This window comes from Gossypium arboreum, chromosome 7 (assembly GCF_025698485.1).
Source record: "Gossypium arboreum isolate Shixiya-1 chromosome 7, ASM2569848v2, whole genome shotgun sequence".
In the NCBI taxonomy this organism is placed as follows: domain Eukaryota; kingdom Viridiplantae; phylum Streptophyta; class Magnoliopsida; order Malvales; family Malvaceae; genus Gossypium; species Gossypium arboreum.
The window spans coordinates 92,846,961-92,872,833 of NC_069076.1; the positions used below are offsets into that span (position 1 = coordinate 92,846,961).

At 31.5% G+C, this 25,873-nt stretch overlaps 1 protein-coding gene across 2 annotated transcripts; it reads right to left on the bottom strand.

Moving 5' to 3' along the window:
- Positions 1–1,325: 1,325 nt before the first annotated feature.
- LOC108450992 (tobamovirus multiplication protein 1) lies at positions 1,326–7,657 on the bottom strand. 2 transcript variants are annotated; one of them, XM_017748762.2, is made up of 13 exons: positions 7,299–7,657; positions 6,202–6,252; positions 5,741–5,774; positions 5,053–5,139; positions 4,893–4,944; positions 4,168–4,345; positions 3,997–4,089; positions 3,343–3,403; positions 2,834–2,898; positions 2,615–2,689; positions 2,200–2,275; positions 1,898–2,064; positions 1,326–1,698 (listed from the first exon to the last, which is right to left on the bottom strand). In XM_017748762.2, exons 1-13 carry the CDS (start codon positions 7,386–7,388, stop codon positions 1,675–1,677), a joined length of 1,053 nt encoding a protein of 350 aa, XP_017604251.1. In that variant the 5' UTR covers positions 7,389–7,657; the 3' UTR covers positions 1,326–1,674. The 2 variants fall into 2 exon arrangements, with proteins under 2 accessions (XP_017604251.1, XP_017604362.1); XM_017748873.2 differs by having other exon boundaries at positions 4,255–4,345; positions 7,299–7,647.
- Positions 7,658–25,873: the final 18,216 nt, after the last annotated feature.

Consider the following 25,873-nt stretch of genomic DNA (forward strand, 5'->3'; position numbering starts at 1 on the left):
ATTTAACATCAATTTTGACTTTGTAAAAATCTAAAAATAGAAGATATTATTTTGTTTTATTTAGTTTTATTATTTATTTTTATTTATTTTTATTTTTATTAATTTAGAATAGGCTATTTTTAGTAACCCTATGTATATAAATAGGGACTTTTAGTTTCCTAGAAAAATCATCCTTTAATTTGTATTCCTTCTTCTATTTGGAATAGAATTACTCTCTCTCTTGTATTTCATTTTTCAATTTAGAGTTAGAATATCATTTATTTTCTCTTCAATTTGATGTTGCATTTTGTAGCTTTGTCTCCAATTTTTGTTTTTTTTCTACAATTGGGTCAATTGCTCTCCAAGACCCCTTTCCTTTCCAAAATTCCATCATCCTTCACACAAAGCCAAAACACAATCCACAACCTTCTAGCATGATTAAATTCATGCCACACTAAACCCCTTTCAGCTTTAAACCTTTGTTAACCCCGTCAAAAACCCGTGAGTTACAAACCCGAGCTGTTTAACTCTCAATTTTCGATATTTATTATTTCTCCGGATTAAGAGTATGATTTCGTCAACTCACAAAGTCAAGTCAATACTAAGTCAAAAAGGACGTCGTTTGAGTTAGTGTGGCTAGACGTACAGTTGGAATTCTAAAAGGATCGATTGTCTAATTGGTTTTTCGTGAACACATTGGCGTGCCAAATGGGGATTGTTGTTTGGTTCTATCAATGGAAGTAGTAACCGAATTTAAATGTCCCAACGTTTGAGGGCATTGGTTCGAGCTAGGCTCTTCTAGAACGCAAAGCTGCCGGAGTTCTAAATTACAAACGTTTCGTAGGTTGTTCGATCGGTAAGGGTTAGTTATAGGACGTTCCATAACTAATTTACATAAGGAAGAGTTGGTGTCCGAGACGTCCTTGGTAGCTATAACTAGCTTATTGAAAAAGAGGAGTTCACCTAATTTCGAGGATTAGGTCAAAGACGGAAAAACCCGTGCTTAAGGCTGAGCTAAGTTTAATTGATTTTTCTTCAGATTACTTCGTTGTTGTTTTTTTTATTTCATCTTTTACTTTTTACGTTTTTTTTTTTGTGTTTATTTCAGGTTTCATATTTTATCCCCTAAACATCGCGAGCACAACAACTGCCCATACATAAATCTGGTCAAGAGATAAACAATTTTCAGTAAACCCAATCTCTATGGGATCGATCCTACTCCCTATACTACTTTAATTTGCAAATTAAGTGTAAGTTTATATTGGTGGAATCGACAGCCATCACTACCAATCTAGTGTACATTAAAAAAACATCTGTCAATGCATTAACAATCAGAAAGAGTCAAATTGTTCAAAAGCTTATATGTTCAACTGTTTCTAACAAAAAAACCTCTTTATCCATTTACAACACAATGCTTTAACAATCATATATCTTACAACAACAAAAAAAAAGAACCAAACATCTATCTTGTTTCTACAACACTCATGTATCACCTATATATATATATAATGTTTCAAATGATGTCAAACTATGGTGATTAATTAAAAACAAGGTCATTTAAATCTGTAATACACTGATTAGTTCAGTTAATGGCGACTGCTGTACATCGCAAAAACTCCCATCCCCTTTTTCATCCTTGGAGCTAGGCCAGCAGAGAAACATGGTGTTTTTTAGTTGATTAGAATAAATATGTGCTTAATTTGGACTTGTTCTTGACACCTGCAATATAGAAGTAAAACCCAGTATTGGGTTTGTCATTGTTCATTTGAACATCATAGATTTCAACCATAACCTATGCGAGTATTTAGAATTTTGAGTGATTAAATAATGAATACTCTCGAAAATTCACCGATCCATAGCTGCATATTATGCTGGCATATTTAGAAGTTAACAGCAAATGACAACAGATTTTCGATACCTGCTTTTCCAAACTTGTTGAGGTAGGCCAGTACTGATGATGATGCCTTCCTGCCGGTCCATAACTAATAAAAGTTATTGCTCTTGGCTGCACTTGCCTATTACTTGTAGACGGGGCTGGTAGCTCTCTCATGAACCATAGTCCAAAAGCGAAGGGGACTGATGATCCTGCCGGTTGAGGTTAAACATTAACTCCATACATTTTACAGAAACTATCTCGTTAAATATTTAATTTAAAATGTAAACTGTTTACTATATCAAAAATCGTAAATATAAACCTGATCTTCGAACACTAATAAATACCTAAAACATGGTGCAAAATAAGAAGAATCGGTGCTTTTATGCCATTAATCTTCTCTGGATTCCAATGATGAAAAAGCTGCAAACAGAAAGAAAAATATTAGTTCTATAAGAAAGACCACATGCCTAATTCGTGAAAACAGAAAGAAATCTTAACAAAGTAAACTACACTCAAGGTTACAAAACTATTAGTAAATTTATGTTTAGTCACTCTATTTCAAAAATTACAAAATGATTACTAAAAGTTTTCATTTAAATCACTAAACTATTTAAAACTTTTCATTTAAGTCACAGAGCTATTAAGTTTTTTTTTTTTTTTGAGTGACCAAAATGTAAACTTACTAAAAATTTAATGATCTTGGGTGTAATTTACCCAATCTTAGCATCATGTCGAGGTCTTAAGATATCAAGTACTTACAAGAACATCTGTGAAAAGAGCTATTACAGAACTCGATGTGAAACACAAGACCGAGACAACTGCTAAACCAACCACCTGCAAAATGCGACAAGCTTCTAGTATTTATCGAAATTACTTTACCCCCAAGTTTCTAATGACGTGTTTTTAGCATGCTTAAGGGATAAGAAATCAAGAATACCAAAAAGAAGGCTAAATGAAGAACAGGTAGCAATTGCAAACCTTTCGCATTTCAGATGAAGCTTTCTCGGACCGAACTCTCCTCAATTTAGAAAATAGAAGGAAACCTGAAAAACAATAAAAGAAAAATATTCAAGATAAATACAAAAAGACTTGTTTCGGAAAAGTTTGATGCAACTGTTAAAGATCTTGTCTCAATACTCTTTGTTAGGTGATTTCAATATAACTTGACTAGCTCTATGTTACTCACACTCAAGTGTGAATATTGAATACCAATTTATGTCCGACATAGATATGATTACTTTTTCAAAGTTTTTCTGTGTATTTAGAGAGTCCATAAAGGGTCATATCCTTAAACTCATATCGGAATATGTGTTAATCTGTGTGCTTTAAGAAAAACGAAGAATCAATATGAACTCCAAGGAAAAAGTTCTTAAAACCATTAACCAATGCAATATTATCCATATCCAAGGGGGAAAAATAACAAACGCTGAAAAGCTCGAGTCCATACATATCATTAGGAAAAAAAAAAAAAGGAAGTCATTTCTCACCATAGCAACCGAGAGCTACACCCATTAGAAGCACCAACGTGGCAAGAAAATCTATATACACCTGCGCAAGAATTGCTGTTACGGACCGATAACTAATAATCACATTGAAAATATAAAAGGTTATATTCTCCTAACTATATAATTTAGTTCCAATGGATTGTAACAATTAGAAGATTTGGCATTCACAATTTCAATCTTATGCATTCACCACTTGCTATTTTGCTCTGATACCATCTAGGAATAGTTTTATTAAAATGTGTCATAAATCCCTATTCTTTCTAAAATTAGAATTTGGTCCTCATACTTTTATTTTTAAAAATTCAATCCCTCTACTATTTAGATTTCAAAATTTAAATCCAATTATTAATACCTAAATTCGAGTTTATTACAACGTTATTCTTTTAGTTACATGGATACAAAGTGAGTATTTTTTTTATTTCAAAATGTCATACCAATAAATTTAACGAAAAACTATTAACAGTGCTAGCAATTAAACTTGAATTTTGAAATTTGAAAAATAAAGAAACTAAATTCCTGACAATAAAAGTATAGGAATTAAATTCCAAATTTGAAAAGAGAACAAAGACTTATGACATATTTTAACCTTTATATCATAATCACCATATAATAATTAAGGAGTAATATGATCCATACCCGAGCAAATACTAAAGAATCACTAGGATTCTTCTGTTCAATCCGGATTATTGCAGCAAAGGCAATTATTAAAAGGACATTGAGCACAATGACCTGGTGGAAGAAGGAAAATAAAAATAAACCTACCGACCATAAGATTGGATTGTAAATAGAACTTATTTGTACTCATACCACAATAACGAATTTTTGTCTGCTACCAACTCGAATACCTTGGAACGAGCAACATTTCTGACGAATATCAATGTTTGACAAGCCTACCTTGGTCTTCGAAGTTTCCAACAAAGGCTTGCGACTACTATTTTCTTCATCACCATCCTCTTCATCATTTGCTTGATGGCAAAGGTCGGCCCTATAAAATCATTGCCCATAAAAGCGTACATGTACCTTTCAAATTACACTACACTATTTCCTCGCTAAACGCCTCATATCTAAACAGCAATTACTAGCACATCCTTCAAAAACTTTCAAAGATCATCATGATATTTTTCAAATTCTCATGCAAAATCAACGGTAAAAGTACAATGGAGACTCTTCTACTAGAAGTCAAATTGTATTTTGCCCATTTTACTCAAAAAATAAGCAAATTAACCCCTATATGTTATATCAAAAGCAAACTGGTTCTTTTGTTAAACTATTAAATATTGGCCTCTATATATCAGCATGAGGTACACGTGGCACGCCATGTGTTACTATTTGGTTATTCCGTCAACCACGCCAGATTTTAACAGTACAAAGGGATAAAAATTTTAACAAAAAGGATCAATGTGCTTGTTCATCTAACATATAGAGGGGTAAAATGCAATTTGACTCCTAGTACAAGGGCCACTGTGGTACTTTTACCCAAAATCAACATGAGAGCATATTAAAAAAAATCATTAAGACATGGTCCGACTTACCAGAAAGATAGTAGAAGAAGAAATGCAGCCAAAAACAGAATCTTGGGCAAGGCTGCAGTATCGTTTTCACCATTAAACCATGGGAAGATCTCGTTAAAACAGCTATAGAAACAAGTACTAAAGGTAAATATAAATTGTTGTTCACTTGAGAGAAACGTACCCATTAGAACAAAGCCACACACATTAGACCAGCAAAGCCACCTTTTGCATGTGGCAACAACCATGCACAAAAAATAAATGAAATAACCTGTCAGAAGACAAAAGAAAATCCAAAGATAATTATCTGATGCAGAAAAAAAAAACATTTAGACACGACTGCATGTTATAGTTTTGTAAATTCAGAACCAAGGAAACCGGATTGGAATTTCTTTAGATCACAATGAAGGTAACAAATCTTTCAATGTTCCACATGAAACTATAGGATAAAGTCCCTTTCCCGGGATCAAAAAGATCGAAACAGAACAATTTTGAAAGGCCGACACACTGAGACACTTGAAAACAAGAAGACATAAAGGGGATCTTGGAGCTTGGAACTCGAGAAATTGTTAGGTTGGCCAACATAGATTAGCTCTTCTTGATGAATCCTGGTTGCAATGAATAATTGGCATTGCAAAATATGCTAGTACGAATTAAGAAATAAACGTATTCATAATAATCATCCCGTAAGTTCATGTTCTCCGTCTTAGAAGAGCTCCTATATATATCATTTCATAGGTCGATTCTTGTTCAAGGAAAAGTCGCACGTTATATCATGGCTTCAAAACTATGAATGCGATATCATTTCCAAAACACTAGATATAAATTACAATTAGATCCATGCCTCTCGACATCTTTTGTCTTACTCTCACCACAATTAGAAGAGCCGATCATGAGATGAAGAACCTGCAATTAGCATTTTGTTCCATCAATATAGTTTCATTGAGACAAAAAAGAATAATAGCATCAAGTTCCTTTTCAAAAAAAAGTTTCATAGTTTATCAATTTACATGAAATCGTAAACATAGCTATAAGTGAATTTCGTGCTTTTATACAACAATCTTAAGTGAAAAGATGTGAAAGTTGAGCCATACAATATGTAAGAAACAACTTGATACAAATGAGCTATGTTACTCGGGCTCAAGTGCGAGTATTAGATACAAGTAAGCATTGTTAAGTACCATGACATAGCATACATATATCACATCTGCACTCTTACATAAGAGTTCCTCCTATGTACACTCAGAAGTGGGAACCCGAAGTTTATTAAGCCGAGGTGAGCAAACTAAGAACCACATGAACAAGTACAAATAGAACAACCACATAAACTTACTTTTTGACGTGTCCACCCAACTCGTTGATTCCGTAGGTGAATCCTACAAAGCTGGTTAAACAAAGGTTACAAATACATGTCAAAACATTTCTGATACATATAATTAAGAAAAACAAACTCGAAATATGAATTTGTAATGCTTTTTAAGCTATGCAAGGAAATTAAATCAAGTTAATTATATATGTATCCAACACGGTTGCTTCAAGGAAAACGAAGAATCGAAGCAGCAGCTAAAGGTTTATATCGGCTCACTTCTTTTTTTCTTCTTTTCTTTTTTTCTTTTTTTACATTTTAACAAATAGAAAAGATTCATTCAAACCCCAGATTTAAGAAAAAATCAACACAAAGAAGAGCCAAAAGGTTAAAGTTCCTAGGAGATCCCTGCATTATAAGGACTATATCAAATTAGTCCCTCTATTTTTAAATGGATCAATTTAGTCCCTATACTATTAAAAAGAATCAAATAAGTCCAAATTGCAACAGAGATAATATTTACTGTATTAAAATCTTCTTGAAAATTCTTTTTTTTTTCAATTGCAGTTCAATTCCAAACAAAATATTTCATTTAAAAAACATAAAAACTTTTTAAAAAATCAGCCCAGTTAAATAGTAAATGTTAAGTCTATTCCAATTTGGCCTTATTTGATTTTTTTTAATAGTGTAGGGACTAAATTGATTCATTTAATAATAGAGGAACTAATTTGATACAGTCCCTATAATACAGGGATCTTTCACCAGGGCCAAAATCATCACTAATTATTACAAAACTTTGAAAAGGCATAAAATTTTCAACAGTATATATTAGGACAGAATCGGCCATTCAATTGATTGATTTGGTTCTAAAGCTAAAACGTACTGAAAAACTAAAATCTTAAAGCAATGCCTATATGCAATTCAATAAGTTTCTATGATTTTTTTATTTCCAACATTTTCTCGGGAAGCAAACAAAAACCCAGATTTCCCAATCAAAAAACATTACAAAATCTCCCATTAAATACAGAAATCAAACCCCAAATTCACTAATTACCATAAAAAAAAAAAAGCCAAGTGCATTAACAGAACATAAACAATTAAAAAAGAAGAAGCAGAAAACAAACCTGGAAAAAGGCAATAAATGCTAGAACAACATCAAGGCAAATCAAAGCAATATTTACAAAGAGAAGATTGAAAGGGTAACACTTAATCATTGCTTAGATTACACAAAGAAATGAATTCCTTTTTTTCCCTTCTTTCTTTGTTTTCTTTGAACCCCAAAAGGAAAAGAAGTTGGAAAAACAAAGGAGGGGAAGATATGTAGGAAACTGAATCCCAAAAATAACTCTTTTTTAATATCAGATTTCACTAATTCAGAGCCTCAAAAAAACCACACACACACACAGAGTGGAAGACAAAAGGGAGAAAGACACAGGCTTTGAGGTTTTTCTTTGGTTTTTTTTTTTTTTGGGGGGGGGGGGAAGGTTGGATCCTGAAGATTGTGTTGAATTAAAGTGGTAGCAATAAATACGGTGATAATTAGATGTACGGTCATATTAGGACAGGATTTATATGTATATACTGTCTGGTCGGATATTCGGTTCTTTGACTGTGTTTGATTCGCTAGTATAATTATGGTTAAATTTTGCTATTAGTTCTTGTATTATGCTTAAATTTTAGATTTAGTTTTTATATTTTAATTTGGTCAAATTTAATCATTATATTTTTTTGAATTTTAAATTTTCAGTCATAACTTAAATAGTAGCAGGAAAATTCAGTTAGTTACATCTGACCATTTCGAACATTAAAATCAAACTTAAATACCAAAATAAATAATAAAATTGAATTTAGGTACTAAATAATATTAAGATTATAAATGTTGTACATGGTTACGGGGTAGCTAGGGGAGCTGGCAGGGGCTTGGCCTCCCTAAAATAAATTTTTTTATTTAGGCTTTTAAATTTTAAAATTTTTAAATTAGTAAAGATAAAATTACACTTTAACCCCTTAAAATGATTAAAAATTTTATTAATTTAATCATTTAAAATTTATAAAGATATAGGCTATTAAAATAGTAAAATTATATTTTATTATTGTCAAAATTATAATTTAATTTTGACCCTAATTTTTTTCCTAACCTCGCCCTTGTACATGATATACGTGAATATTTAGTAAATTTAAATTTCAATAGTTAAAATGTATATTCAATTTGTATAGTTATTGTTGCAGCAATTTGGAATTCTTTTATATGTTTTTTAAATGATAAATTATAATCAAAGTTATTAAATTATTATTAAGTTTAAGTTTTAGACACTCAACTTTAAAAGTTACAAAATCATCACTAAACAATTCAAAAGTTTTCATTTAAATCATTGAAGTATTTCAAAGTTTTTATTTAAGTTATTGAACTGTTAAGTTTTTTTTAAAAAGTCTGACTAGAAAGCTTTAAGCAATGATTTGATAATCAGTATAGTGGATTAATACCCATCAACGAGTAGAAAACATACATTAGATCCAAGTTGATCAGACAATTAGTGTTGGAGATTAGAGAAGAAAGTTATTTGGATTTTAATTTGTTTCATGAAAAAAAAATGATCTGTAGAAGAAAAAGTGAATGAGAGCTTTCGATTAGTGTAGATGATATGAATAGAGAGGGCCAATATAGTAGCAATTTTAATAGTCCAATGACTTAGATGAAAACTTTCGAATAGTTCAATAACTATTTTGTAATTTTTGAAGTTGGATGACTAAAACATAAACTTATTAATAGTTTAATAACATTTAGTATAGTTTACCTAAGAAATAATAATATAAAAATATTGGGGTTTGTAGGCCAAACTTCACAATTACATATATATTAATTAGACATAATGATTTTTTTACCTTCCAACTTTACAAAAAAATCATTTTAGCTTTTCATTTAATTTTTCACCTCATTTAATATTAAATTTGTATTATTTGTCAAATTATCTCAAAATAGATGGAAAAGTTAACATTTGTCAATGTTATTGACGTGGCATGCACGTGTGTGACAACATTAGCAATTAATTATTTTTTATAAATTTTAAAATATAAACTTTTTTAATTTTTAATTTTTTAGATTTAAAATAATTTTTTGAATTTTAAAAAAATTATTAATTGTCACGTGGCATCCATGTGACAATTCACGTCAGCATAGTTAACAAATTTCAACTTTTCTATCTATTTTGAGGTAATTTGACAAACAACGCAAGTTTAAATGTTGGAAGAATGAAAAACTAAATAGAGGATTAAAATATTTTTTTGTAAAATTAGAGGATCAAAAAAGTTATTATACCCGTTAATTATTAAGTAAAAAATCAACCATCATTAAAAAAAATCAAAATGCTTCAACATAAAGTAATAAAAAAGGATTTGAGGTGTGATTAAAGTTGGACGCGGCGGGCATGAAAATACAAAATTAAAGCCACGTTTCATTTTCAGAATCAAATTAATTAAATAATTATAAAGTGATAGGGATTGTATAATTTAATTTGCTTCCATCTATTTTTAATTATTACTTTTTTAAAAAAATTAAAAATTCCTATTTGCTTTACTTTCCATTTTTAATTGGATTAAATCATTATTTTAGATCTTAACTTAGTATTAATTCTTATATTAGAGTTTAATTATTTTTTGTCCAAGTTAATCTTGAATTTGGTCGTTGTTTTTATATTGGGACCTGAACTAGGCAATTGCTTCACATCTTCAACTTGATAATTGTTCTCACATTAAGGTCTGGAATTTAAGATTTTCAAAGAAACATTAGGACTAACTTGGATAAAAAAAGTTTAGATCTTAATGTGGAAACAATTACTAAGTTCAGGAACTAACTTTGACAAAAAAATATCCAAGGGACTAACTTGAATCAAAAACAAAATTTTAAACCTTAATATAAGAATAATTGCTAATTTCATACCTCAAATAATAATTTAATCTTTTTAATTTTACTATAACAAGGAAAGAGTTTTAAGGGGCAAGGCGTAAGATTTTGCTGCAACAAAATAACAACTAATTGAGGTTATAAGACTTCAATATCTCAAATTTGATTCTCACTTTATTTAAATTATTTTAATTTCGTTTTAGAGATATTTCGATTATTAATTCAACTGTATTATATAATATTTTATTTTAGCTATAGTTGATTTGCACATGTATTATTTATAATTGTAATTTTAAAAAAAAGACAGCTAATTAATTGCCAAAATATAGTATACAAGCAGGTGCTTGTCTCTGATCTTAGTCAACTGATCTACTGATTATAAAATATTTAATTTCGGGATAAGTTAATTAAATTCAGAGTTGAATATATGTTGCCCTATTTAAAAAAAAAAACTTTCATTTTACAATTTACAGGTATTAAAAAATTTTGTATAAAAAAACTTGGATGAAATAAAAATATATATATTATTTTTATACTTTTTGCTGCATTGAGTTGTAATTTGTGAATTTTCAAACCTGATGTAATTTTTAATTAAATTTGGGTAATGAATTTATTTATCAACTTTCAATAAAATAAAAATAAAAATATATTTTAAATTTATAAAATAAAAATATTAATTTATTTGAAATATGAATTTTAAATGCTTTTTGAATATTATCTCCAGTATTTTGACATGAGTGATTAAATTGATATTTAAAAGATAAATTTTTATAACATGGGAGATTTTTCATTATCGATAATCGAACTAAAAAAATCTTAATATATAAGGTAGCTTCAAATATATATAAAAAGTTTTATTCACAATTTAACTCTTAAATTGTACATATTTTTCATTTTAGTACATATTTTATCTAATTCAATATTTAGATTATCATTTTCTCACAATTTATGACATCGTACATCACATATAATGTTTTTATTGGATGATATTAAAATTTTAAGATAGATAAGGACAAATAATTTAAGTATCAAAATGAATTTAAAAATGTAAATACCAAAATGAAAAAACGTTAAAAGTAAAAACCATGTATGAAGCCTTAAAAACATTAATATTTCTATTAAAGAAATTAAAATCCTCATGTTTATTATTATGCAAGGTTTTGATAGGCGTCCATCACAAGATTTTAAAAAATCCCACCTAATTTTTTTGTGACAGATAATAATGTTATCTTTAAAAATTTTACAGAAAAATGTTTCTTGTTAGAAGTGCTTTTTTGACTTGTTATGTTCAAAATTTTCCGACATTTTAAAATTATGTTTCATATCCAGTGGTAGAATTTCCTATAAGTTAGAAAATACTTTGGGTAAAGGTTTCCATATTTCAAGCAAATTGTTTTATAATTAGACTTGCGTAAGGAGGCTTGTCGACGCTAAAAATCTGAAATTAAAAAATTAACCCAAAAAAGTAAATTAGTTCAAGTAAGTCATGTCGTTTTAATTTGGATAATGAGTATTTATTTTTTCTGTATAATGTTTTCATTTTAAACATGTGAAACAAGTTATTTGGGCAAAGATGAATAGACGAATTAGAGCCATTATTTATTACGATGGTTAAATTTATGACACCGATATTGGGTTCATTTTTGTATCAGCCCAATCTATAGAATTGGATTTCAATCGGAGCATAAAATTGAATGAGCTTCGATTAAGAATTAGAAGGAAAGTGTCGACTTTAAGCCGGAGAAGAATTACGAGCTTAAAATATAAATATCTTGTAACACCCCTAACCCGTATCCGCTGCCAGAACAGGGTTTCGGAGCATTACTACCATTTGCAGATCACTTAAAAAATTTTAAATACTTACCGATTCAATGCATCATATAAAATAAATATATTACCATTCAATCAACAGTTTGGCACTTGTATAAGCATCAAACAACAACATTGTTAGTATACTTGCACATATCTCATATAAATTCAACATTGATATATCTATTTTCTCGACATGTCGCACTTGAGTTTAATAATAGTCTCAATTACATAATTTCCTTGTATCAACATATCAAAGATAATCATATATGTACATGTCATGAAACATATCATGCTCTTACCGCTTTCTTCACAAGCATATATCATTCATTTCATTATATCAATATTTTATGCTTCATCATTTCCATATATTTTATGTATATTTATTCGGTAATAGCTTATATCAAACTTAACATAAATTATATTCCATGTACTTATACTTATTTCGTTTATCCATTTTCATAATTATTTCATACAACGCTTTTGTACATATATTTCCATATGACCAGTTCTTGTAAACATTTCACACAACCATTTCATATAACCATTCGTCATCTGATACATTTTACCTGAATATCAATTGTTCAACAGATGTTATAGCGTCTCCCATCCACGGTCTTATTTATCTTTGACGTGATGCCATAGTGTCTTTCAACTATGGTCTTACTCATTTTCTGTCATGTTGCCATGGCATCTTTCAACCATGGTCTTATTCTTTTCATGTCACATTGCCATGGTATCTTTCAACCATGGTCTTACACATCTCATATCAGGTTGCCATGGTATCTTTCAACCATGGTCTTACACATTTCATATCAGGTTGCCATGGTATCTTTCAACCATGGTCTTACACACAGGTTGCCATGGTATCTTTCAACCATGGTCTTACACATTTCATATCAGGTTGCCATGGTATCTTTCAACTATGGTCTTACACACTTCATATCAGGTTGCCATGGTATCTTTCAACCATGGTCTTACACATTTCATATCGAGAGCACACTCCATGAACCTCATCCTTACATGGGATTACCGGTCAGCTAAATCCCTATAATATAAACTCATAGAGTATTGTCGGGATTACCAGTCCAGGCTAAATCCCTTGCAACGACAATTACTCTAATGAGCTTGGATCTGAATTACTAGTCCAGGCTAAATTCAGACCTTAATTCGGATTACCCGTCCGGGCTAAATCCGTTTTACACATATTCTTCGGGAGGGCTATATCAGGATAGGATCACCCGTCCGGGCTAAATGCTTTTTACCATCAATTCCTTTTCAGAGATCCATCGAATTTTCCTTTCATTCAACCGGGATTTCTTCTCCTTTTATCAAATTTATCAATGTTTCATAAATTTTCATACAATGAACATTCAAATCATATTCACATAAATAACATACAATCTCAAGCATTTAAGAATATAATTCAAGTTACACGAACTTACCTCATTGCTTGTTTGTGTTTATAATTTCATTAATCTGATATCTTTTCTTTTCCACGATCAAGTCTCATATTTGAGTCGTCCAGATCTTTATAAATAAATTTGATCATCATTTTCATTCATTTCATATTCTAATGCATTTAATTAATGCTCTAGGCAAAATTACCATTTTGCCCTTAAACTTTTAATTAATGAGGATTTCATCCTTAGTGTTAGAAAAATAAAATTCTTGCAATTTAATCCTTATTTCCGCTATTATTCTCATATATGTTGATAACAATCCATGAATTCTATAAAATATCAGAATTTTTCATAATTTCAACACTTTTCAATTTAATCCCTAAAACATGTTTTCCCCCGATCTTGAACTAAATTAATAATTTCATTCAATTTTGTAATTTAAATAATAAAATAATCCATTTCATGCAATTTGGTCATTTCTGACATGTTTACAAAATTTCCCATAAAGTTTTACTTTTATTCAATTTAGTCCTTGAGCCTAAAATATGCAAATTAGCCATGCTAGATGAATATTCATACATATTTTTCCTCCTCCTCTCCATTCCACATCCTTAATGTAGATAACACACTTGTAAGTAACATTATCCATAATTTTTATTATTTACTTTTATGAATATTCAAGTTGTCTATCTGCATCATAGTCACTAAATTATTTATATATGGATCTATAGAACTCAAAATTAATATCCGATAATTTTCCCTGAATCTAGACTCATATATATTCTTACCATAAAAATTCAGAATTTTGGTTTAGCCAATAAGTACAGTTTATTCTTTAAAGTTACCCCTGCTCACTGTTCTGACATTCGACCCTCTTCACCAAAAATTAATTATATCCTCATACAGGATTCAAATAATGTTTTTGTTTGTTTCTCTTAAAAATAGACTCATTCAGGATTTTAGAAATATAAATTTAAGCCCATAATTATTTTTATTCAATTTTTATGAATTTTCAAAGTCGAACAGGGGAACCCGAATTCATTCTGACCTTGTCTCACAAAATTCATTATATCTCAAAATTTACAAATCCATTTCTTACACTATTTCTTCTATGAGAAACTATACTCAATAAGATTATTCCATATTTTTTTCATCTTCTAATTCGATTTCTACAATTTATGGTGATTTTTCAAATTTAGTCTCTTCGTTCTTTGTCCAAACTGTTTTTGTGCAAGCTATTAATTACCATGTTATAACACCCTTATTTTCTTTTTCTACACCATTTCTCATCACTTTCTCTTATTTTCTCTTCACTAACATATCAAAAACATAGGACCTTATGTAAGAAAACTCTACTATAACATTATTTCCATGCTTTGTCAATAATAACAAACTTAAAAACATATTGAAATCTTGATATACTTACCTTGTTCTATTGATACTAATCTTTAACTTGATATTCTCTCTCCTCCAGCTTCTATTTCTTGAATCCAACTTGATATTCTAACTCCCCATGCTCTCCTTAACATTTTGTCTCTTGGTAGCTATGGAAATTCATTTGATTTTGGGTGAAAATGGTGAATTTTTGGTAAAGGACCAAATTGTAAAGAAAGCAAAACTTTCTTTCTTCCTCTCTTTCTCTCACGTTAGTGCATGGGAAAATATGGATGAGAATTTCTCATCTTTCTTTCTTTATATACTAATAAAATAATAATAAAATATCTTATTAAAGTATTAATAAAATAATATTTATCTAATTAAATAATTATAAAATATCAAAATATCTCTAGCATCATTATTACTTTCTAGATTTCTCTCTCTTCCAATTGACCATTTTTCCCTTCATTATCTTTTAAAATTCCATCCTTGAGTCATCATTTAATTTGGTAAAATTGTAATTTAGTCCTCATAGTTCTTCATCTATTCAATTTGGTCCTAATTCATCCATTTTCCTTAGTTTCTAGATCATTCCACTCTTAAATTATTTACACTATTGGTCCTTCAACTTTTTCATATTTACACTTTAACCCCTTAAATTATGAATATTTACTCTTGTGCAACAAAACTTTTCTCACTTTTACAATTTAGTCCTTTCTTGAATTAATATATCATAATATACTTCTCAATATTGACATAACTCAAAATTTCCCTTTTTGTCACTTTATTTCCTTATTTTACTATATCAAGGATAATATATTACTGTAAAAATTTTCAGGGTATTACATATCTAATGTCACTGAACCCTATTAGATATTATATATTTGAGGTCAAATGTGACATGGATGTTTAGGTGATGCTTGATAGGCATTGCTCTAATGGAAATGTTATACTAAAGTTATATGCCCACTTTGTCGATGTCGAGGAAAATTGTTCGAGTTCGGAATAGATCAAATCAGGAACAAGAAGCAAAAAATCCAACCACACAGTTATGTAGTGGGTTTACAGCGTTGTTACAAAGCTCCTATCAAGAAATGTCGGAATCATCAATAGGAAACATTATTTGGTTTTAGCCTTAGATTTCAATTTTAGCATACAACCAAAGTTAGTTGGTAACTCAAACTTGGAGACCCAAACACGACATTCTATGAGTGCTTTCGATTTCAACTTCCCAACGTAGATGTTCTATGTTGGAAACACTTATGCGGGTATGCCATCAAGTTACACTGGTGGCCAATTCCAAATAATTTTGGTTTTAATGTAGGGTTCACAAGAATGATTGATGTACTCCTTACAACCTACACTGACGAAGGGACATTCAACCCTTGACATGCAACTGAGGTTGATAAGGAAGAGGAAGTTGAAAATGAATAAGAAGTTGGGAACGAAGAGGGAGAGGTAGCTGAGAACCAAGAGGGAGTTGAAAACGATGATGATCCAATTCGGGAGTACGGATCGGATGGTTTGGGAATTGCATTATTTTATGAACCAGAGGTTGTTCCTACTGAACCAAAAATGAGTAGTTTTGACATAAAGGTCTGGACAATACTAGAGGAACCCATTTAGATTTTATGACATATGGAGCTCTACCCCTCATGCTGAATGTAGACCTTAATGTTGAAGATGAGTTAGAATTTTTAGAACTTTCTCATAAAAGACTGGACCATGCGAGTTCTTTTACAAGTTTTGATAATTTACAAGTTGGAATGGAGATTTCCTTCAAAGATGCCTTATTTTTGTAGTGAAGCGGTATCGCATAAAGCATGGGGTAAACTTCCATGTTATAAAATCTCGAACCGAAAAATATGAGGCCACGTGCGCAATGCATGATAGCAAATGCCCATGAAAAATCATGGCATCTGTGAGAAAGAAGATAGGGTTATGGACAATAAAGAAATATAACGCTACACATACTTATGTTGTTGTAGGTACGTCATAGAATCATTTAAAATTGGATTTTGACCTGATCTCTAACATTGTCTTACGTATTTTGAAATACTTGTGTTGTTGTCGGTATGTCATAGGATCATCCAAAATTGGATTCTAACATGATCTCTAACATTATCTTACTTATGGTGAAAGCGAGCCCTAGGATTTTGGTGTCGATTTTGATTGCTAATATTCGTAATCAGTATGACCACACTATGTCGTACTACATGGCATGGGTCGCATAATTGAAGGTTATGAAAAAGATGCATAACAGGTGAGGTAAATCGTATAATGATTTGTGGCAATAGTGCAAGGTATTGAATCAGTACGTACCAGGTATCGTCATTGATCTACAAATAGAACCTGCATATCATGGCAATTGAATAGTCAAGAGAAAATAAATTTCCATTTTTTTAGACATTCAAGCCATACGTTGAAGCATTCTGGTATTGTAAGCCATTAGTCCAAATTAACGGAACACTAATTTATGAGAGGTATTAACACCAATTTGTTGTTGGCTATTGCCCAGGATGGTAAACGAAAAATCATGCTAATAGTTTTTACAATTGTTGAAAAAGAAACCATTGGTGCTTGAGATTTCTTCTTGACTAAACTGAGAAAGCATGTTGTGTCGCAACTTGATATATGCATCATTTCTGATAGGGCACTAAGAATATAGACTACAATAGATCGACGTAGAAGCCTATGGGATCGTGCACACCATAGGTATTGTATACATCAAATCGTGTCTAATTACATGAGTCAATTGTTAAGGATACTGAGTGATGACATGTTCTTAACATGCGAACATAGTAAATATTATTTTCTATATCATTCTTTAATATATAAATTGTTTACATTGATAGACATACATTTATTTTATTTGACATGGTATGAGCTCGTCCAACATCAATTTTAGGAAATGTTGGAGAACTTGTGAGCTATAAACTTGTACGGTGCGAATTACCTTGATAGAATACCCAACAAACAATTGACTCAATCATATAATGGAGGTTTACAATATGGACACATGACAATGAACCTAGCGGAATGCATAAATTTCGTATTGAAAGGGACGTGTCATTTGTCGATAACTTCGATGGTCAACTAAAATATATTTTCACTTATCAACCTTGTTTCCAAAGAGAGCGGAAAAATATATTGGACAGATAAAGGGTGACCACATTTGGTGCGATGAAGTGATGAAAAATATTACAGAAAATATAAAAAGAGCAAACTTTATATCTATAGTGTGTCACTCTTGTCCAAATCAAATATTTCGGATTATGAAGTTCCATATATCTGACGAAGGTATTATTGAGGGATCGTACCGTGTATACCTGAGATAAATGACCTGCGACTATAGGAGATTTCAAGCACTTCGTATTCCATGCGCACATACAGTTGTTGCATTTGCCTCGACACATCTGGATTGCATAAGCTATGTTGATGATGTTGGATCTGATGCTCTAAGTGTAGTATTTTCGTCTAAGTACACTTGTAATTTTTTCAAACAGATCGGTTAATAAAACAATTCATGGATTATATTAATACTTTGTATATTGTCATCGCGTTGTTTTTGCATGTAAAACAAAATAGAAGCAAATATTAACTCACTAATTGCCCAATGTTTAACTAATACTAAGCGATATTACATGGTTGGATTGTAATACAGAAAGACAAATTATATTAGTAGACGAACCTAAACATGTCCTTGGTTTAATCGAAAATATGCAAACCGATTGAAAGACTAATATGCCATCTATCAAGTCCAATTAAGGAGATGCATTGTATTGGGCATCAGAACAAATGACTCTCACAATATAGAGACATAAATGTGACTGATAGTATATTCGGACTGGACCCAATAAGAATAGATCCTAAATCCGTTTATAGATTTATTTACTTGTAATGTTTATAGTGTGGCATACCTAAATCCTGTGTGGATGAAGGATTATGTATGCGTGACTCGTATATTTTGATGTAAGTAAAAACCTGAGTTCAAATAGATAAAGAACCGAAAGCTGGTGTGTTAGGTATACCACTTATGTAGTATGTAGCGTTATTCACAATAGTGGAATTCATATCCCGATACGTGGGTAAATGATATCCTCTCATTGGCATTACATGGTTGATAAAAAGTAAACATGATCACGAGTCATTTGTCTTTGTGATGAATAACTTGATTACTATTTGATAGTAATTGACTTTTCGTGAAGGAAGATGTAATGGTTATCATGAGATAAAATATAATTATATTAGGAGAACGAATATTATCCCAAAGAGATTAAGGATACCCTATAAGGGTAACATACTTATGACAAAGGTCATTGGATTAGCATTGATCAAGTTGCTTTTGTAATAGTATGTTGTTGATGAGAGCTCAGTCACGATAGTATAGTGGAATGACTTCATGATTAAATTAGTTTATAATTAATAGGCAAAAATTTAAAACTTAATTATAAATAACTTATGCCTCAATTGCATATGTACAATTGGTCCCTTTGCTAGCTCGTTGAAACAGGAAATGAATTGCATGTTGAATCAAATGAACAAAAATGAATAGAAATGGTGAAAATGGAGAAATTAGAAAAATTTGGAAATGATTATGATTTTCTCCAAAATGATTATGACTTTTTCCAAAATGAAAATGAAAATGAAAATGAAAATGGAGAAATGAAATCTTTCGGAAATGAATGTGGTTTTCTTCAAAATGAAAAAGAAAAAGAAAAAGACCTGGAAATGAATTTATGTTTTCTAAATTAAATAAAGTTTAAAAATGAAAAAAAAAATCATTTGATCATAGTGAATCGTTGAATCTAGAAATATCAAATATATTTTCTCATAGATTATTTTACGGTAAAGTCGTCATGCTTTTAACGAAATTAGAATTGAGTTGAGAAGATTATTTAATTGGAGAAATATTGAGATGTTTATTTTGGAAATAATAAAACAAATATCGGGTTGGATCACATTATAAAGTACTGGTTTAAATGTCTAGGAAGTAGTTGTAATTGGACCCAATATGGGAGAGGCTGAAAAGCCCCTCATTTTAATGAGGGGGATGACAAACCCTAGTATTATTAACTAGGGTTGTTGCCCCTTATACTCCTAGATAGACTAAGAGTTTATTTTTATAGTTGAAAGAAACTTCTACAATTCAACAAGGGTTCTACCTCCTCTTCCTATAAATAGATGGCACCGATAGGGCTATTTAATCAACTTTAATATATTGTTACTCTGCCAAAAAATAAAGAGAATTTATTCTCAACTATTAAATCTATTTTCGGAATAACAATTCTGCCAGATTTTATTTGAGAAGTGATTTTTCATTTTCACACTTAAACAAAGAAAACTATTTCTAGTTCCATATATTGATATGAACTGTTTGAGCTCACACTTTAAGTAGTTCGTGGTACGAGAATAGTAAAGAAGACCATCTAGTTGAAAGCTGAGAATAACAAGGATCCGTCTATCCAAAAAATACATGTGCGAATTCAATTTAGGGTTTATTATTATAAATATCACAAATTGGCACCGCCACCAACCCTTAATTTATTTACAGTGTCTAAAACTAATTAGTAGGATTAATATAATTTTTAACCGTTAATTTTGGCAATTAAACCTATTTTGGTATTTGTATTTTTTTTGTTTATATGATATCTAAGCTTAATATTTTTGTCTATTTTAGTAATTCGAACTTATATTTTGTAAAAGTGTGATAACATGGTTCTTTGATATCCTGCCATGTTATTACTTTGAAGTTAAAAAATTATAATAATTTTAATTTTAGATTATATATATTATTTTTAGATGATGGCATGGCATTATCTTAAAGTGTGCCATATTATATCGATTTTTCACTTTACTTTTGATATGCTTTCTTTTGTAATAAGTTTTCAAAGTAACTTCTTTTTAATTTTAATTTTGTGATTATTTTAAATAACTTTTGATTATTTTAATATTGTGATTTAAATAAATTTAATTTGATATTTTTTTGAATAATTTAATTTGATATTTCAATATTTTGAGCTACAAATTATTTGATTTGATTTCTTTATTAATTTATTAAATGTTGAAGTTAAATCGAAATAGTGATTCAATATTAAAGTGGACATAGTTGTCAAGTTCAAATACCAAAGTGAGTTAGAAGAAAAATTACAATAATTAAAATGTAGAAATGTTCAAATAGTAGGTTCGGTTGATACTCGAACCGAACTACTATTAATCAAATTACTCGAAAATTTGAAATCCGTAACCATTGACCAATTAAATTTTTTTAAAATTAACCGAATTTAATTAATAAAAGAAATTCACGGTGGTGTAACTAAAAAATGAACTTGAGCTAAAGAGGATGACCATTAAAACTTGAGTGACTATATGATAAATGTACCCAAAGTTCAAATGATTTTATCATATGATAATTGTTGTGAAAAAAAATCGTGCTTAAAAACCGTTAATTGAACTTTGTTCAAAGATTCGTTATTTATTTTATTATTATTATTGTTACTTATCTTATGGATTTAGATACCTGAAAATAGAACTTACCATAAATATATTATAATCTTTAAATGCAAACTACAAACTTCCGAATATACATTGAACTGCTAAAATTATAAATGAAAAATCTTGGTAAAAATTAACTTTTTCCTTTTCCTTTTTATATTGAATAAAATTCCATTCTAAAAAATCAGAATAATTTAATCATTATTAATTTAAAATTTGAGTATGTAACAATAATTAATTACATTATTAATGTTTTTCGTCAATTTTACATAATTTAAATTGATATATAAATTTAACCTTTAAAATTTGCACGTTTATGTATTTGTATATATTTCAATTTTTAAAACATTCTTTTTGAACTTTTGAATTTTTAAAATTTTTATATATTTTTCGAACAAATTTTTATAGAATTAAGATCAAATTGATGGAATATATAACTATTAAGGGCTTAATTTGTTATTATATCAATCAAAATTATGCACAATTGACAAAACACATTAACTGTGGTGATTCGTTGTCTTTGTTAGGTGTGGGTCCCACTATGTGGAAAACCCATAATTTCTGCCACATTTTATTGTCTCTTTTTGGTTTTGTCAAAAGCCATTTTTGGGGGGCTTTTAATGGGTGATGTGGGCAGAAATTTTTGCAGAGCTAAAAAAAAAAAATCTCAAATTAAAACAGGAGAAAGAGAGAAGAAAATTTCAGTTTTTCAAGTTTGGTACAACAGTGATCAACTCTTCGATCGAAGGTTCATCTGTGGTTCGATTGAGCTGATTTTTGGACAGCAGCTAGGCGATAAGGTGTTCTTGACTTTGTACGGTCGGATTTTTCATCCGAGTCTTGTAGCATCGAAAATACCCATTTTTCAGCAGCTGCGTTTTTGGTGATATTCTCTCATTTTTCTCTCTTTTGCTAAAGATTATATATTGTTAGCCTTGTTGGAGTTGAATGCTTGTTGTAGGCTTGATATTGTGATCTTGTAGTTGAACATTTGATGATAGTGGAACTCTTGATCGGACTCTAAAGTCCCGTGGTTTTTACCCTTGATTTAAAGGGGTTTTTCACGTAAAAATACCGGTGTCTCTATTTATTTTTGTTGTGGTTGCATTAGTTGATTTGTGGTTGATTAAGGTTGCTAGAGAACATATCTTGTGCTATTATGCTTGCCATAATTTTTGACAGGAGTTATAAGGAGAGAAAGAACACTGGTTGTGCTTTCGCTTTGTTTCGGTTGTTCGGTTTCTTCCCAACAAACTGGTACCAGAGCTTGGTTATTGTGTCAGATAATTATGGAAATTAATACGAACAAGATGATTATGTTGAATGGCACAAATTATCAACTTTGGCGGAATAAAATGAATTGTTGTTTGTGAAGGCTTTGCATCTTCCGGTCTTTACTACTCAAAAACTGATTCGAAAAGTGATGAAGAATGGGAATTTGAGCATCAACAAGTGTGTGGCTTTATTCGGCAATTTGTTGAAGAAAATGTTTACAACCACATTGATCAGGAGACACATGCTCGAACATTGTGGGAGAAGCTTGAAAGCTTGTATGCTTCGAGGTCGGGCAATAACAAGTTGTTTTTGCTGAAGAAAATGATGGCGCTGAAATATAAAGAAGGAATGTCTATAGTTGACCATGTTAGTGAATTTCAGAGTGTGATGAATCAGTTGCCTGGTATGGGTGTCAAATTTGATGACGAGATTTTAGAACTTTGGTTGCTTGCTACTTTACCAGACTCTTGGGAGACCTTTCGAGTCTCACTCATTAATTCTGCCCCACAGGGTATTATTACTTTGGATTTGGCTAAGAGTGGTGTGTTGAATGAAGAGGTTAGAAGAAGATCTCAGGGTTCTACATCACAGTCCGAGGTGTTGGTTATCGAGAACAGGGGGAGAAACAGAGACAAAGATGGAAAGGGTAGAGATAAAAGCCGAAGCAAGTCTAGATCGAGATACAAGAATCTTGAGTGTCATCATTGTGGGAAGAAAGGTCATATCAAGAAATATTGCTTCAAGTGGAAGAAAGAGAACAAAGGTGGTGGTGATAAACACGATTGGGATGACGATGAAAAATCTGAGCGTGTTGCTACTGTTACTCGTGAAGATCTGTTAGTTATTTGTGATGAGAATTTGGTCAACCTAGCATGCGACGAGACTAGTTGGGTGATTGATACTGGTGCATCACTTCATGTCACGTCGAGGAAGGAATTCTTCACATCTTATACTCCTGGTGATTTTGGGGTATTGAAGATGGGTAATGATGGTTTGGTTTCGGTTATTGGTATGGGAGATGTTAGCTTGGTGAGTAACAATGGAACAAAGTTAACTCTCAAGGATGTCAGACATGCACCGGATGTCCGTTTGAATTTGATTCCTTGGTTGTGGCTCGAGGAAAGAAGAGCTCAAATTTGTACTTGATGCAAGCTTTGACTTCTCGAGAGATGGTGAATGTGACACTGAATGACAGCTCAACTGAGTTGTGGCATAAACGACTCAGTCACATGAGTGAGAAGGGGCTTAGCTGTTTAGAGAAGAAGAATCAACTTTCGGGTTTAAAGAATGCTACACTGAAGAATTGTGCTCATTGTCTAGCAGGAAAGCAGAGAAGAGTTTCATTTAGAAGCCATCCTCCTCATAGGAAATCAGAGTTGCTAGAGTTGGTCCATTCAGATGTTTGTGGTCCGATAAAAGTAAGATCACATGGTGGTGCACTTTACTTTATGACTTTCATTGATGATTGTTCAAGAAAGCTATGGGTTTACACTTTGAAGTCTAAAAATCAAGTCTTTGAGGTGTTTAAACATTTTCAAGCATCAGTTGAAAGGGAAACTGGGAAGAAGTTGAAGTGCATTCGTACTGATAATGGTGGCGAGTACACAGGGTCGTTTCATGAGTATTGTCTGCGACAGGGAATTAGACATCAGAGAACACCACCAAAGACTCCACAGTTAAATGGGTTAGCTGAAAGAATGAACCGAACATTGATTGAGAGAGTCAGATGTTTGTTGTCAGATGCAAAGTTACCAAGATCGTTTTGGGCTGAAGCTTTGAATACAGTGACACATGTGATAAATCTATCTCCTAGTGTTCCTTTGAAAGGTGATGTGCCAGATAGAGTTTGGTTTGGTAAAGACGTGTCATATGATCACCTACGTGTGTTCGGTTGTAAAGCATTTGTTCATGTTCCAAAGGATGAAATATCCAAGTTGGATGCCAAGGCTCGACAATGCATTTTTATTGGTTATGGTCTAGATGGTGAGTTTGGTTATAGACTCTATGATCCGCCTCGGAAGAAACTCGTGAGAAGCGGAGATGTTGTCTTCATTGAGGATCGCACCATTGATGACATTGATAAGACGGAGAAAGTGGATTCACAAGGTAGTGGTGACTTGATCGATGTGAATCCGTTCCCCTAGACTCTTCACCGATCCTATCCAGGATGATGTGCATGGTGATGTTAGTGGTGACCATCAGACTATAGGTGACTTTGATACTCCCATGGATGATGTTGTGAATGATCAACAACAAGCACCTATAGCTCCACCAGCAGTTCCACTTCGAAGGTCTTCCGAGATCGACGATCTTCGTCGTATTCTCCTGATGAATATGTTCTTTTGACTGACGGGGGAGAACCTGAATGTTATGAAGAGGTTATGGAGAGTGAATGCAAAGATCAGTGGGTTGAAGCGATGAAAGATGAACTTCAATCCTTGCATGAGAACCATACTTTTGAATTGGTGAAACTGCCTAAGGGCAAAAGAGCTTTGAAGAATCGGTGGGTTTACAGGTTGAAGCAAGAAGAGAAGTCTTCATCTCCACGATACAAAGCTAGATTGGTCGTCAAGGGTTATACTCAGAAAAAGGGGGTTGATTTTGAAGAAATATTTTCTCCGGTTGTGAAGATGTCCTCTATCAGAACTATACTGAGTTTGGCAGCTTGTTATGACCTAGAGGTTGAACAAATGGATGTGAAAACTGCTTTTCTTCATGGTGACTTGGAAGAAGAGCTTTACATGGAGCAGCCAGAGGGTTTTGTTGCACAAGGGAAAGAGGACTATGTGTGCAGATTGAAGAAGAGCTTGTATGGTTTGAAGCAAGCTCCAAGGCAATGGTACAAGAAGTTTGAGTCTGTTATGGGGGAGCAAGGCTACAAGAAGACTACTTCTGATCATTGTGTGTTTGTTAAGAGATTCTCTGGTGATGATTTTATTATTCTTTTGCTCTATGTTGATGATATGCTTATTGTTGGTCAGAATGCTTCTAGAATTGAGAAGTTGAAACAAGAGTTGAGTAAATCCTTTGCAATGAAGGATTTGGGGCCAAAAAGCAAATTCTTGGCATAAGACCCACACGTGATAGAAAGGCCAAGAAATTATGGTTATCACAAGAGAGGTACATTGAGAAAGTACTTCAAAGGTTTAGTATGGACAAAGCTAAAGCGGTGAATACTCCCTTTGCTATGCACTTTAGATTGAGTGTTAAGCATAGTCCTTCCACAGAAAAGGAGAAGGAAGAGATGCAGAAAATTCCTTACTCTTCAGCCGTGGGTAGTTTGATGTACGCAATAGTTTGCACGAGACCAGACTTGGCTTATGCCGTTAGTACAGTTAGTCGGTTTCTTTCTAATCCAGTGCAGAGCATTGGAATGCAATGAAGTGGATTATAAGATATCTTCGTGGCACTTCCAACATGAAACTTTGTTTCGCAATGA